General features: G+C 41.6%; 1 protein-coding gene and 1 long non-coding RNA gene across 19 annotated transcripts in view; one reads left to right on the top strand and one right to left on the bottom strand.

Annotated features, from left to right (window-relative positions):
* The window catches only part of LOC144086533 (uncharacterized), a 40933-nt gene extending 30365 nt beyond the window's left edge, over positions 1-10568 (top strand). The window contains exons 2-3 of the long non-coding RNA XR_013304518.1: positions 9513-9694; positions 9937-10568. This is a non-coding gene — a long non-coding RNA (uncharacterized LOC144086533). The remainder of the gene's footprint in view (positions 1-9512; positions 9695-9936) is intronic.
* Positions 1-15843, bottom strand: part of kalrna (kalirin RhoGEF kinase a) — a 295388-nt gene that overhangs the window by 100147 nt on the left and 179398 nt on the right. For 16 of the 18 annotated variants that reach the window (XR_013304510.1, XR_013304507.1, XR_013304509.1 and 13 more), the window contains 2 exons: positions 10624-10702; positions 9504-9671 (listed from right to left, as the gene is read on the bottom strand). Coding sequence is in view for 10 of the 18 variants with exons in the window: in XM_077616400.1 (XP_077472526.1) it covers positions 9504-9671; positions 10624-10702 (247 nt within the window). In the remaining 8 variants the exon portion in view is untranslated. The remainder of the gene's footprint in view (positions 1-9503; positions 9672-10623; positions 10703-15843) is intronic. The other 2 variants (XR_013304515.1, XM_077616408.1) reach the window with 1 other exon arrangement.

The following is a 15843-nucleotide window of genomic DNA, read 5'->3' on the forward strand; positions in this document are numbered from 1 at the left end:
TTTTTCTTCCCGTCAGTCAGTGCGAAGGGCGTATATACCACTTCTTGTTGGCAAGTGGTCATGCGCTATCCTATTGTGAGGACATTTGTGTGCATCATTTTGGGTATATTTTGAAGGGAATACAAAATCAAACAACTATGTGCCTGGAGCCTCAAGGCTGAAGGTTCTTATGGTGCCTGAAAACGCTCACATTTTTTCATTAAAGACGTGCATTGACAGTTTATTTGTGCATTGCAGCTCAATACATGACAATTTATGCCACAAGCCAGGCAGATTTGTGCTCATCATGCTACTTTAATGTGACTCATTTTGGCTATCAAAAACCAAGAACAACGTGACAGTATCCCAAGAGAGTGTCCATGGCAGACTCCATGGAATTGTTTCAGCCGTTGTCTTGAATCTCCAATTACGGGTAACGGGAAGGGCCACAAAATATTAACCGTTAAAAAAATTAACTGCATTAATGAGGTTTTTCATTAACGCTATTTTTATTTTTTTCCCCAGTATGCCTGCTATCATCATTCATAGTCTGTGAAATCACAGTTTGTTTTATTCCATGGGGCCTATTTGACTTTGAAGAATTTCACCACACAAGCACAAAAATGCCCTGGCTTGGCTCAATATACCCAGTAAAACCGGTTTAGCCACATACAATGTGGCGCAGTCACGGGCCAAAGTCCACTGAGATAGTGCAGACATAGTTACAAAGTTAACGTTTAGCTTGCTTGCTTACCTGCATAATAAACATTGCACAGGCTTGTTTTATTAGACCCACAATATATAGAATCATACTGACTAAAATATAGTTCTTTCAAAGAGGTGTTTTTTCACTACTGCAGTACTTCAGTTTGGGACAGATGCTTTCTTACATCCAAAGTATTGCATTAAATAGTATTGTGTGGCTTGAGTGGTATGTCGGCTTCACAGCTCTGGGGTCCTGGGTTTAAATCCAGGTCGGTCCACCTGTGTGGAGTTTGCATGTTCTCCCCGGGGCTGCGTGGGTTTTTTCCCTGGGTACTCTGGTTTCCTGCCACATTCCAAAAAAACATAGGCTGATTGGACACTCTAAATTGCCCCTAGGTATGAGTGTGAATGGTTGTCTTTCTCATCATGCTCTACGAACGGCTGGCCACCGGTTCAGGGTGTCCCCTGCCTCTGAGTGTAAGTCAGCTGGGATAGGCACCAGCATCCCCACGACCTTAGTGAGGATAAAGCGGTTAAGAAAATGAATGAATGAGTATTGTGTTGCATCAATTTCACCCAAACTTCCCACTATCACCCATATTTATCTAGCTCGGCAAAAGGGATTTAGAGACTTTCCCAGGCCAGTTGGGAGCCATAGTCTCTCCACTGTGTCCTGGGGCTGTCCATGGGGCCTCCCCCACTATATAATTGAACCGAGCTAACAAACAACAGTGGAGAAGAACTCTTGTCTTTGCCTTATGTCGCATGTCTAGCGTCATTCTACTGATATGTCGAGTATACCAACTCTGCTCTAGCTTTGTCTCCAAACATGTATTAATATATTATTTTGACCCTTGTTAATCCTGAAAGAGAGAATCTCAGGCAACTTCAAAATCTGTTACCTATGCTCTAGTGATGGGGCAGATGCAAACTTTGCTGCTTCTGTTTTGGAATTAGGTGGATTGCATGCGCCAATCTGGGCATTCCCTTGAAGGGACTTTCTGTCCTTAGCAATATACTTGGTGGATTTGAAAATTAATTGCAGAACATCAGTTAGATTGTGCCCACCATATTTTTCGGACTATAAATCACACCTAAGTATAAATTACACCAGCCAAACAATGAACTTTTTATTTGATCAGAAACCCAGAACAAACATGTCAAAGGGACACTAGTAAAATAGAGAACAACAGGCTGAATAGGCACACTTGAGCATTCGTGGAAGCTCCAGCCAAACTATGAAAAATTATTATTTTGTCACACCAACTAAGGGCATTGAAATAGTCCTTACACATATACTTTTCCACAGTTATCTCTATGCATCATGTGTATCAGCACATTTAAAGGGAATGAGAGGAACAGGTTTGAGTACTCCATTTGAATCTGAGATATTTGCTCAACAATGTCATGATCATTCCAATCCCCAAAGGATGAGATCTTACATGGAGCCCCATAGCAACGGAGATTATCGATCATCTTCCACAGTGGCTTTATTTACACCAAGCTGTTTGCCTGTTATATATTTCCAGCCTGGTGCAAACCAACAATTTGATTCCGAGTGTCCTATAACAGTTTTTTTTATTTTGGCTGTGATGGAGTTTTACTGTTTGACACAGTAGACAGGCATATTATATATACGGCTATAACAAGTGCCTTTTATACACGTAATGAATGAAGGACATAAGATCTTAGAGAAATGTTACAGGTCTGTGAGAGCCAGAGAATGAAGATGATCAAATACTTACTTGCCACTATAATTTACAAATACTTAAATTTTGTTTCTCATGGTTTGAATGTGCCTATAATATACATTTACCTCCGTCAGCTTTTTAACTGGGAGAATTGAATAACTTCAAGAATGTCAAGTAACAAAAAAAAATCTTTTGGTTCAACAGAATGTCCAGAGATGGTCCAACTCTAGGCAAGTGCGCTTATTTTTTTCTCATACTGTTAAACCTAAGGACATACGTGCGTCCACGTACCCCATTATGTAGACCAGTCAAAATATTTTAAAGTCAACAATGCAGTGTCAAATTGTTGTTCAAAAAACGATAGGAAAAGAATCTGTGAAGTTAAATGAAAGTTAAGACAGCAAAGGCAAGCTAATACAACACATACCTGCCTCTCCCTTCACGTACTAAACATTCCACGGTTGCATTTTTTTCTCAACCAACATTGCAATCATGTAGACACACAAAGACACACGTGCCCAATCACACCGTTGAACCCACCTGTGCAGTAGCAGCAACTGTGATCCACAATCCATCTACAGTGATACCACCCACGCTTCATTTTTATACACACCTCGAACCACAATCGAGACTACATGTAGGCACCTTTGTCTATCATTCTTGCAGACTACACAACACAAAGACTGGAATGAGATTTAGAGAAGAGTAGGAGTGACAAGAGGAGGAGGAGGAGGAGTTGTACGTACACCCCCTCCCTTATTTGGCACACCTGCTGTGATCCTTCACCACGGTACGTCGCGGCTTCAGTACATCGCGTTTTTTTAATCCTAAGAATAAAAACATGTCAAAAACCATGCTGAAACTCGCAAGTGGAAGACGGGATAAAAAAAATTGGAGAAGTCAGAGCTCGCTTCTTCTTCGGCGCTGAACTGGGTGACACTCAGCGCTATGTTTCATGTAGATTATGATATAAAGGGCCGAGATGAAGGACATCTTTCCATTTCCAGTTTTGTTGCGTGGGAATTTCACATTGCGCACATCACCTGTGGAGAAAGTCTATTTTTTTGAGTCGCCGTTGAAAATGAAACCTATTGAGGGTCCTTGATATGCTAAAGGAGTAGCACACCATTGTCACTGGAAGACATTGCCAGCCCTCGTTACCTCAGCAGAGCCAAGAACATCATAGGGGACCCTTACCACCCTGGTCACAATCTGTTCCAGCTGCTGCCCTCTGGCAGACGCTATAGGTCCCACAAAGCACGGACAAATAGGCTTAAGGACAGTTTTTTCCCCACATCCATCAGAAATCTAAACTCGCGGTAACATAACACACATTCCCTTCTGCGGTAATATGAAAAGATGTTTGGGTGGTGATCTGCCTCCTACTAGTTGACTAAAGTAAGGTAAGTGAAAGACAGTGAGAGGTAAGCGACCTGTATCCAAAACAGCAGAATGCCAAATTACAAGTCCGTAACTTACACTTATTTAGGTCTTTTGCCGAGTAAACGTAGCTTATGGAGAAGCACCATCAATTTCTTCACACGCAGTTTCTGCGTGTGATGACAAGTAGGCTTTTTGTGTTGTGATAATGACGACAGGGCCTATGTCCGATTATGATTATGATTATTATGATAAATAAATTTACAATGTGGCATTCTTTTGTACATACTATATTTTCTCGCATGTTAGCCACCCCTGCCTATAAGCCCAAACCTTAAAGTTGTCTTTGAATCGTTGAATTTTAGAATTTCTTTCATATAAGATGGCCCCTGATACACAATTTTCCCTTTCATAATCATGGTTTTAATAGGGAGTACAAATGTGTTACTTTCAAGGGAAAATCTTAACAAAAATAATCATCACACGTGGTGTAACAATGACACTGTTCTGGTTAGACGCTGTTCCCCAGACATAGGATTCACACTGGTGAGATGCAGGCAGACCTTTGTTTCTGCCCAGAGAGCTAGCCATTGTTATCATCACTGCTGTCTACATCCCATCGGACGCGAAGGTAAGTACCGCTCTCTCCCTACTAATGGACACAAACAATCACCAGAACACCTACCAAAGTGCCACACACAAAAATGCAAGAGATTTTAATCAGGCAAATCTCAAAACTGTTCTGCCAAAATTTGACCAGCATGTGAAATGTGCAACAAGACAGGGTAAAACTCTGAATCATGTGTACTCGAACATTAAATTGCATAGAGACATACCCCGCTCACACTTGGGACAGTCAGATCATACCTCTTTGTTGTTGGCCCCAGCTTACACTCCCTTTAGCCGACAATCAAAGCCACAAGGGCGAAGCATTATCACCTGGCCTGACGCGACCCTCCACGGAATCCAAGACTGCTTTGAACAGACACAGTGGGAATCTTTCCACCATGAGGACCTGGGATCCTTCACAGACATGGTACTGTCTTACATCAAGTACTGCATGGCTACGATCACTGTGTAGAGACCATGCAGGTGTACCCAAACCGGAAACCATGGGTAACCAGCCAGGTCTGATCACTCCTCCTGGCCCGAGATGCAGCCTTCAGATCCGGTGACAGGGCAATCTTTAGCGCAGCTTGCTCCAACCTGAAGAGAGGCATTAAGGTTGCCAGAGCAGGCCATAATGGGAAGATAAAAGGGCAACTTGACGACCCCCGATCGATGTGGTAGAGCATATGGACCCTCACCAACTGCAAGGGCCGAGCTGCAACTCCTGCGGACTCAGATGCGGCACTGGCAGAGGACATAAACAACGTTTTTGCCCGCTTTGAGTCCCAAGCCCACCACCCAGTCACACCACCTCAAACTCTAGTACATCCCACACAAACAGGGAAGAAGCGCCACCACCCGGGGAGAACATGCAAACTCCACACAGATGGACATGACCTGTATTTGAACCCAGGATCCCAGAGCTGTGAGGCCGACGTGCTAACCACTCGCGGCACCGGGCCGCCCCAGACACGGTCATTTATTTCAAAATAGAGAATAGATAAAAGATAAAACGCTAAATGTATCTTACTTGTGCCTGTCACTCCTCGCTCAGGGCGTCACCATCTTACCCAGGGCGCCACCCTCTTACCTAATTAGACGTGCTCTGACTGGCCAGATGCGAGTAGATGTGTTTGTAGCATTTACCTGGTAAATCTATTGGGATTTGATGTCATGGTAAATTTTACCATGACATCAAATCCCAATAGATGTTAAGGCTGATCGAAGGTCTTGCGGTCGATCATTAAAATATCAGCCTTGATATCTGCGTAATGTGTATCTCATGCTATTATTGCACCCAGAAACTTGGTGAACACTATACCGCTACGGACACACTTCCTGGTTGTGCTTATGTTACTTCCTTTTTGAAAGGAAATTATTGCGCTTTTGTTATAATGGAATAAAACAAAATTCCGCTTTGATTTTTTTTCTTTTTATTTATTGTTCAAAAGTGACAACTATGGCAGTAATGTGAACCACCAAACATAAATCTAGATATTTCGACATTAGAAGCAATTTGGCTTCCACAACATCTTAAACTTCTGGTAAAAAAAAGTAATTAATTAAAAAGCATCAGGCTCTCCTCAAGATAGACTTATTTCCTTTTTCAAATTGAATAATTTGATATTTTGCATTTACAAAGACGGGCATATTAACTTCCTTGTGATATTGACTCTAATGGTGCTTGCAATGATTTTTCTTAAGTTTCCCTTCAAAGTAACGCATTTGTACTCCCTATTAAAACCATGATATGGAGGTGAACATTGTGAATCAGGGGTGGCTGATACGCGAGAAATAGTAAAATTCAACAATTTTAAGGGTGCGGCTTATATGTGGGTACATATGGTACAGTAATACCTCGACATACGAGTTCCCCGACATATGAGCATGAGATACAAGTAAAATTTCGAGCAAAAATGTATCTTGAGATACGAGACAAATTTTGATATACGAGCATGCAGCGGACGCGAGAGGCTGCTCATAAGAGCATCATGGGCACTGTCTTTCTGGTCGCAACTCCCTCGTGTAATGTCTCTACGAGCACTGGTCGGAGCGTTGCATTTTTTCAGTGATTTTTTTCCCGTTAGTCAGTGCTAATGGCGGAGCTTGTTTGCTAATACGAGAGGAGTACTACTTCCCGGCAGTGGTGTGCCGTCAGGGCCTTCAAGGCCTTCTCTGCTGACCTAAGAAATATCAGAATCACAGACTGATGTTAATTATATTTTGTCCATGAATACTTATTAAATAATTCCAAATTGTCTGTTAGCTTCCTTTCATTGCTTTTACCCCTGGTTGCACTGCTTCCAGATGTGTGTTTTCATATTGAAGCATTTAACCAATCATATTTCAGCCATTATTTGTTGCCAGGGTCAGAAATCTGCCTCAAGGCCTTCACTATCAGTTCTGCAGGCTCTGCTGCATTATACAAGCGTCAATAAGACTGTTGCTTTAACCAATCAGAATTCGATTTGGTGACAGCGAGGCCTTCTCAAAGGCGTAGGGATACATCATTGCCTTCTCGCAGGCGTAGGGATACGTCATCGCTTTCACCAACTATGATTGGCTAGTGATAGAGTGGACTAGACAGAGCTACCAAACTCTGGAGCGAGCTGCACAAGCAAATATATTGTTGTGTTGATTTAATAGTGGTTTTGTCAACCCGCAATGGCTGAAGGAGGAGAAGAAGAAATTGATGTGTTTGCAGATTTACTGTCAAAGCCATTTTCAAGACGGACTTTTCAAGAAAAAAAAGCTGGACATCATTAAGAAAGGTCGAACAACTCCAAAGCAAGCAAGCCTGTCACAACCGTGAACGAACATTTTCAGCACTAAATCGAATAAAAATGTATGCCAGAAATACGACAGGACCAGCTCGACTTTCAGCATTAGCTTCGATGGCGATAGAAAAGAAGGAGGAAAGAAAGGAGGATGGATATTGTGTACAGGTAAAAATGATTTTTGGTGAGTAAAATATGGCTATATTCCTAAATAATATTTCAAGTGTATGAGGTTATTATTGATGATTTTTTATGTGTTGCAGCTGTAGCTGCAGTAGAGGTTTTATAGCCATAACATATTTTTTGAGGGTTGGATTGATTCCTACAGCTGAAGGCGACACGAGGAAATTCACGGACCGCCACTGCTTCTCGGGCAAGTTGGCAAGTGGTCGTCCGTTATCCGATTGTGAGGATATTTGTGTGCATCATTTTCGGAATATTTCAAAGGGAAGACAAAAGCAGACAACCCTCGATAGGTTGCATATGAAAGTCAGTGTGGTGGCGGGGCAAATAGAGCCAACCCGGGAGAAGAAAGATATAAAATTGTAAAAAAATATATAATTAAGTTTAGTGTTGGATTAAACTTATTTTTGAGTGTGTCTGTATCGTAATCCAAGTTCATTTAAATTTATATATATATATATATATATATATATATATATATATATATATATATATATATATATATATATATATATATATATATATACATACATACATACAGCCGCTCCCCTACTTACGAACATTCGAGTTACGAACAACGGTACATATGAACATGTCTGCAAATTGCGTCAAAAAATGTTCGTAAGTTCGATTTTGTATTGCGCACCTTTTTCCGAGTAGTGCTTCTTTCCGCCGCTAATACCGACGCCTGGCGCTGTGAGAGCTCAGCTCACCTAGCAGCCACCTTCCTCTGCCCAGTTCGTTGCAATGCGGAAGTGCGTGAACGTAACTCCAGTGCGAAAAGAACCTTTTTCATTTGTATCATTAAATATCTCGTGCATCCATTATTGAATATGGTTGGTGAAAAGCGAAAGCCTTCTAGTGAGGGAGGTGCAAGGAAGAGGCAAGCCATTTCATTTGAAATGAGTGGCAATAATAACGAAGCTTGATGCGTGTCAGAAAGTGGTGAGCGTTGCACGTGAATACAACTTGAATCGTTCGACCGTCAGTACCATTTATAAACATAAAGATCGAGCAGCAGGACCCAAATATTGAACGTTGCACAAAGTTTGCAAATCAATTGAATGATGCCATACAGTGCTACCGCATCATTTATGATGAAAAAAAGAAAAGTGCAATCATCATTAGATAGCTTCTTTCGGCCAGTTTCTAGTAAATCTCTCTCTCTCTCTAATGTATGTATACAGTACTGTATGTATTCTCTCCATTTTATTAAATGTTTTTTTTCAGTACAAACCAGTGCGTGTTACTTATACCAGCCTTAAACATACAAATGCACTTATATAAACCTTCAATATACAGTGGTACCTCGTCATACGACCGCTCGTCATACAAAATGCTCGTCTTACGGGGGAAATTTCGATCGAATAATTCGCCCGTGAAGCGGTCAAAATTTTGTGATGCGACCAAGCCAGGTGGCCATGGCATTTTTTTTGCATATCTTTCATGTATAACAATATTTTCGAGCACCGGATGAGTTATTCAGACCAGGAAACGCACAACGGGAAAAGAGGGCTTTCTGGGTAAGTATACTCGTGCACACAACGCCGACAGGCAATGGCCCTCAGAATAAAACTTTACCCACAATCAATACATGGGTAAGCTCAGCTGCTGCATTTCCTGTTATTTTTATCTAATACGAGGAGTATTATATTACTTCTCGTTGGCTGCTCATAAGAACATCAGGGGCACTGGCTCGCAACAGTATCCCCGGTAGCAACTCTATCATAGGCGCCGTTCGAGGGGATGCGAACACAGATGCTACAAGCTAAAAGGAGCCACTAGCCAGCGCCCCCGAAGCTCCCATGAGCAGCGGGGATATCGCTGATAAAAGACTGCTGCTCGTTGGCTGCTCATAAGAACATCAGGGGCAATGGCTCGCAACAGCATCCCTGGTAGCAACTCTATCATAGACGCCGTTCGAGGGGATGCGAACACAGATGCTACAAGCTAAATATATATATATATATATATATATATATATATATATATATATATATATATATATATATATATATATATATATATATATATATATATATATATATATATATATATGTATGTATGGGCCCTGTGATTGGCTGGCCGCCAATCCAGGGTGTTTCCCGCCTCTGGCCTGAAGTCAGCTGGGATATGCTCCAGCACCCCCGCGATCCTATTTATTCAATATTCTCCCTACCTTTCCCAGAGTTGAAGAAGCAGTCCATCTCTACACTGGAGCGTGAGTGGGACACGCACAATGCAGAACTGGGGACAAGACCCTCTTGTGGTGGGCTGCAGTTGTTGGTCCGGACCAGACACCAGCCGGGTCGCTCACTTGGCCTCTCCAGTAGCTCCACTGTTTGGCCTGGGGAAGAGAGACAAAGAATGGTTGTCATTTTTTTCCAAGATGGCGCCGTCACGCGGCAGCCTGTGACAGTAGCTCTGTCCACTCTTATTTGTTTTTCGTGTTTTACAGCCTTTCTATCTTTTTTTTCTAACATTTAATATTTCTTAATACATTCCTTTTTACTTTACTTTGTACTTTATACTTTTTACTTTAATATTTTTACAACTTTCTTTGTTCTGTTAGCCTGACTTCTTTCTGCTACTTCTTTTTTGGAACCATTCAGCCATGCCTACGCTGTCATACACATGGGACTAGCTGTGAACAATACTCAGCAGAATGAGCAACACCTCAATGCCGCTGGAAATCCGGAGCTGGACAAAAGTGCCGGGAGAAGAAGCAACGCTTCAGACCAACCATTCCATTTTGGGATAAGATGGAAGAGCTGTCGGCGCTTACCAGGCCGGAAACGGAGTCAAGGGGTTCTGCTCTGCTACTGTTGATTCTTCAGCTCCAGACAACTGAGGAACTGTGCTGATAAGCTTGGAAGAGTGACTCTGCATATTTTCAACCTCGGTCACAGTCTGCAGAAGTTCCCCATCTTGTGGAAGATTTCCTGTGTGGGGTTCCAGTTTTATCCAACTCTACAACGTCTTTTCTTGTGCCTGTATCTGTTTTTGCTACTGCAACACGTTTTGTGTTTTTGCTGCTTTTCTGTCAATGATTTGATTTAATGATTCTTAATGATCCCATATACTTTGTACTTTGTGCTTTTTGCTTTGTTGTTCTGCGGCCTGTGAGACTGTATTGTCTAACTTGTAACTATGCCTTTCCTGTATCTGCATTCTCGACCTCTTGCTACTGTGACAATGAAATTTCCCGAATACGGGATGAATAAAGTTATCCAATCCAATCCAATCCATTAGTAAACACGCAATCACAATTTGACAAGGACATGTGCATAGATGCTAACCGGTGCTGACAGAGATCTCACTGCTACATCCTGCTGTGAAGTTCTGCAGGACCACCGTCAACTCACAACCACCAGAGAGCTGCAGACAGGAAGACAGTCATGCATTTGCATGAGGCTTCGAAATGATCACTGAGCATAGCAGGAGAAATATCATGCATGGATGAATTAATACTTGATATCTTAGCAAGTTCAAAAACAAATGAACAAAAATGTCACATTGAATTTTCTAAAATCATGACTTTGAGTTATATAAATGATGATTCATTTAGCTTTGGATCTCAGTGAGCTAAAATGGGAAAACATAATTGGAATGCACATACAGTAGAAACTTAAAGTGAGGTATTGAATCCAACACAATACAGTCATACCTGATACAAGATTAATGTGTTCCGGGACTGAGCTCGTATGTTGATTTACTCGTATTTTAAATCAACGTTTCCCATAGAAATGAACTAAATACAAATTAATTTGTTCCCACCCTTTGAAAAAAACTTGATATTACAATGGAGAAACATATTTTCATTGGTTGTAATTCACCATCTACTAACAGAGTTACAAATAACTAGTGGTTCTCATCTCATTTTCTGAACCGCTTTATCCTCACTAGGGTCGCAGGGGGTGCTGGAGCCTATCCCAGCTGACTTCAGGCCAGAGGCGGAGGACACCCTGAATCGGTGGCCAGCCAATCGCAGGGCACGAGGAGACAAACAACCATTCATGCTCACACTCATACCTAGGGGCAATATAGAGTGTCCAATCAGCCTACGATGCATGTTTTTTTAGAATGTGGGAGGAAAGTGGAGTACCCGGAGAAAACCCACCCAGGCCCGGGGAGAACATGCAATGGACCGACCTAGATTTGAACCGAGGTCCCCGCACTGTGAGGCCGACGCGCTAACCACTCAGCCGCCCAGCCACCCATATAACTAGTGGTTATGATGTTTAATAGTAAAATGAGGCATTATTCAATACAGCGGGGAGTTCGCGGATGAGAGAGAGAGAAAGAGAGAGAGAGACAGAAAGAGAGAGAGAGGGACAGAAAGAGAGAGAGACAGAAAGAGAAAGAGAGAGAGACAGACAGAAAGAGAGAGAGACAGAGAGAGAGAGAGAGAGAGAGAGACTCGACGGATGCGCTCGTAATGTAACAAACTAACTTAAATGAACTTAGATTCCTATAACCACTTAAAACAAGCTTTAATGATACGTGACACTAAATTTAAACATTATTGTGCAATAACCAAGGCAAATAGGTTAATATATTCCACCGCGGCTTTCGAGGCGAACATCCTGCCTCTCCATGCGTATTGGTGAGCCAGCTCAGTCATGCGTACACTACATGTTTTTCGAATATTTCATGCTTAATATCGATTGTCATCATACGCCTTTTCTTCGCACTACCCTTCATTGCACCGGCTTGCTTTGGACCCATCGTGTTTCCCTTATATCTGCACTGACTAACGCAAAAAAACACGGAAAAAATGAAACGCTCTGCCCAGTGCTCGTAGAGATCTTTGCACAAGGGAGATGTGGCGAAAAAGACAGTGCACTGAAATCATAAGCAGCCTCTCGCGGCCTGGCCACCTGGCAGTCTCATATGCTCATATCTCAAAATTTGTCTCCTATCTCAAGGTAAATATTTGCTTGGAATCTCAAGGTAAATATTTGCTTGGAATCTCAAAGTAAATATTTGCTCGGAATCTCAAATTCCTTGTATGTCGGGGCACTCGTATGTCAAGGCATTACTGTACCTAATACAGTAATCCCTCAAATATCACGGATAAAGTAGACATGGCATCGACTTTCTCTCTTCTTCTACTGCGCTGAGTGCCACCCATTTCAGCGCCGCAGAAGAAGCTGTCCCCTAACTTTTACCATTTCTCATCTGCTGTCTTCCACGTGTGCGTTTCAGCGTGAATTTTGCCATTTTTATATACTACTATATATATATATATATGCCTTTAAGACTTATAGCTGGTTTAATCTGGATTTTTTTAACTTTTAAATACCTTCATCAAAAATTACCTATTGGGTAAAGCACACCTTTTGATCACAACCATTCATGCTCCCACTCATACGTAGGCACAATTTAGAGTATTCAACCAGCCTACTCTGCATGTTTATGGGATGTGGGAGGAAACCAGAGAACATAGAGAAAACTCGTGCAATTCTGGGGAGAACATGAAAACTCCATAAGTGAGGACAATGCGCTAACCACTCGCTCACTGGGACGCCTAGTGATTTTTATATACTGTATATCAGTGGCGGGCCGTCAGGGCCTTCAAGGCCTTCTCTGCTGGCCTAAGAAATATCTGAATCATATATTATATTTTGTCCATCAATACTTATTATTCCAAATGGTCTGTTAGCTTCCTTTCATTGCTTTTCCCCCTGGTTGCACTGCGTCCAGATGTGTTTTCATATTGAAGCATTTAACCAATCACATTACAGCCATTATTTGTTGCCAGGATCAGAAGTCTGCCTCAAAGCCTTCACAATCAGTTCTGCGGGCTCTGCTGCATTAAACAAGACTCTTGCTTTTAACCAATCAGATTTCGAGTTGGCAACCCCACAATGCTTTTTCGCAGGCATTGCCATTTTGCTGGCTTGGGGATACGTCATTGCTTTCACCAACTATTATTGGCTAGCTATGGAGTAGGCGGGCAAAGCAAGAGTGAGGCAGTCAGACTAGCAAACTCCACCCACAATGACCGACACAGGAAACCAAATGGATTTGGTTGCAGATTTGCTGGCAAAGCCATTTTCCAGACGGACTTTTCCAGAAAAAACGGACATCATTAAGAAAGGGCGGTCAACTCCGAAGCTAGCAAGCCTGTTACAGCCGGGAAAAGGGTGTGTTCGCCACTTTCAGTGCGCTAACTACAAAGAGCTACCAAACTGTATTTGGAGCTAGCTGCACAAGCAAATATATTGTTGTGTTGATTTAAAGCCGTTTTCAAGACGGACTATGCCAGAAATATGACAGAACAGGCTCAACTTTCATCATTAGCTTCGATGGCGATAGAAAAGAAGGAAGAAAGAAAGGAGGATGGATATTGTGTACAGTTAAAAAGGATTTTTGGTGAGTAAAATATGGCTATATTCCTAAATAATATTTCAATTGTGGGCCCGGTTCTGATATCTGAAAAGCTCCAGTGTTTGTATTTAAGATCCAGTGTTTGTATTTAATCACTAAATGCTGCTAGGAAGTGGATTTTACCCCATTTTACCCCAGTTTAATTTTTGCACTTTCACCATTGATGTCCATCACTGTCTTTTCCCGGGGAAATCACCCACCTGGCCTGGTTGTAATGTCTCAAAAGCTCCAGTATTTGTATTCAATCAATAAATGCTGCAAGGAAGTGGATTTTACCTCATTTTAGTGCATTTTTTGCCGTTTCACGTATGGACGTATATGGACGTATCGACGTTCATTGCTGTCTTTTACCGGGGAAATGATACTCCGGGCTCAGTTCTGATGTCTAAAAAGCTCCAGTATTTGTATTTAATCAATAAATGCTGTTTTCGGCTGGATTTTACCCCATTTTCGGGCAATGTTTGCCCGTACGCCATTGACGTTCATCGCTGTCTTTTTCCGGGAAAATCACCCCCCTGGCCTGGTTTTAATGTCTGAAAAGCTCCAGTATTTGTATTTAGTCATGAAATGCTGCTAGGAAGTGGATTTTACCCCATTTTTGTACATTGATTTATTGATTATTTTGTATGTGTCACAGCTGTCGCTGCAGTAGAGGCTTTATAGCCATAAAATAGTTTTTAAGGATTGGATTGATGCATTGAAGGCGCTACGAGAAAATGCATGGACCGCCACTGCTGTATATGTTTTTCTTGTATAGTGGTACCTCTATGTGCGAAATTAATTGGTTCCAGAACTTGTTTCGTAACTTGGATTTTTTGTAAATAAAGCTTTATTTTATGTGTAAATTCTCTAATTCGTCTCACGATCCTAAAAAAAACCGACCATCTAATCCCTTTAAAAATGAGAGAAATAATGAGAAAATGATATTAATGCATGCTGGTGTTACGTCTTAGGCAACGTCGTGTGTGGAAACGTAGAGTGGACCCAAATGCAGGGAAGCAGGCAATAGGATGGAGTGCTCAAAACTTTAATTCTGTAGGCAGGAGGGTTAGAAAATAACAATGACTTGGCGTCAAATAACAAAATCAAACCTGATATGGAAAATACGGGGAAGCGAGGAACGTGGAAACATGGAGCATGGAAATGTGGAAACAAAGCAGGCGATCCAACATTGACAAAAGAACCATGTGGGATTTAAAGAGACAGAAAACGGACCTGAATGTCAATCAAACGCAGCTGGTCAACGAGAGGAAAAGGGAAGCCAGGAGGGATACACGAGGCGAAAAGCGAACATGCGAACACACGGAAAAATGAATAACAAAACCTAACCAAACCTAAAAAATGGAAAATGTTTTGCAGGTGTAAAAAAGACACTAACATTAGGTAACAGACAAAGCACATGAACACATGAACATAAACAATTTCACTTTATGAATTCAACACAACATTAAATAGAATGTGTAATTGTTTTTATTAGCGTTTTTCTTTTTTCAGATTTTTTTGCATTTAATTTTATCATCCGTTTTATTAATTGCCACTGCTTTTTATCTGTTTGGTTTAACGTTCCCTTCGGCGCTGCTTTTTCAGAAATTAACGAGTCGATCACTGAATCTCCTGCAATTTCTTGCCCCTCTATCCAAAGGCGACCACTCTAAGGTGTAGTCTCCCTTTCGCCTGAAGACAGCTGGGTTAGGCTCCAGCAACCCCACAACCCTTTTGATGATGCGCGGTATGGAAGATGAATAAATGATGAAACATTCGTAAGTAGCCGTACCACTGTATCACGGTATTAAAGCCATATTGGTTGCTTCAACATACATTTTCGAAAAATTCTTATGACCCATGATTGTTATGTTGCTACAACCAATGCTCATGTAGGCTCTGTGTAACTTTAACACAACTGTTAACTCATTTTACTTTACACAACTAATCAAAGGTCCCATTCGACTTACTACTTCTTCTGAAACATGCATAGATCTGATCTTTTCCAATAAGTGTGAGAGGATCCAAAAGAAGTTCAATATGATCACAGGTTCGTCAGACCGTAACCTCACCCTGTTCTCAAGAAAACTATTTAAAAATAGATACTCATGCGATCAGAAAACCATGTCATAGAGGATGAGAGT

Source organism: Stigmatopora argus, chromosome 13, assembly GCF_051989625.1.
Source record: "Stigmatopora argus isolate UIUO_Sarg chromosome 13, RoL_Sarg_1.0, whole genome shotgun sequence".
Lineage (NCBI taxonomy): Eukaryota > Metazoa > Chordata > Actinopteri > Syngnathiformes > Syngnathidae > Stigmatopora > Stigmatopora argus.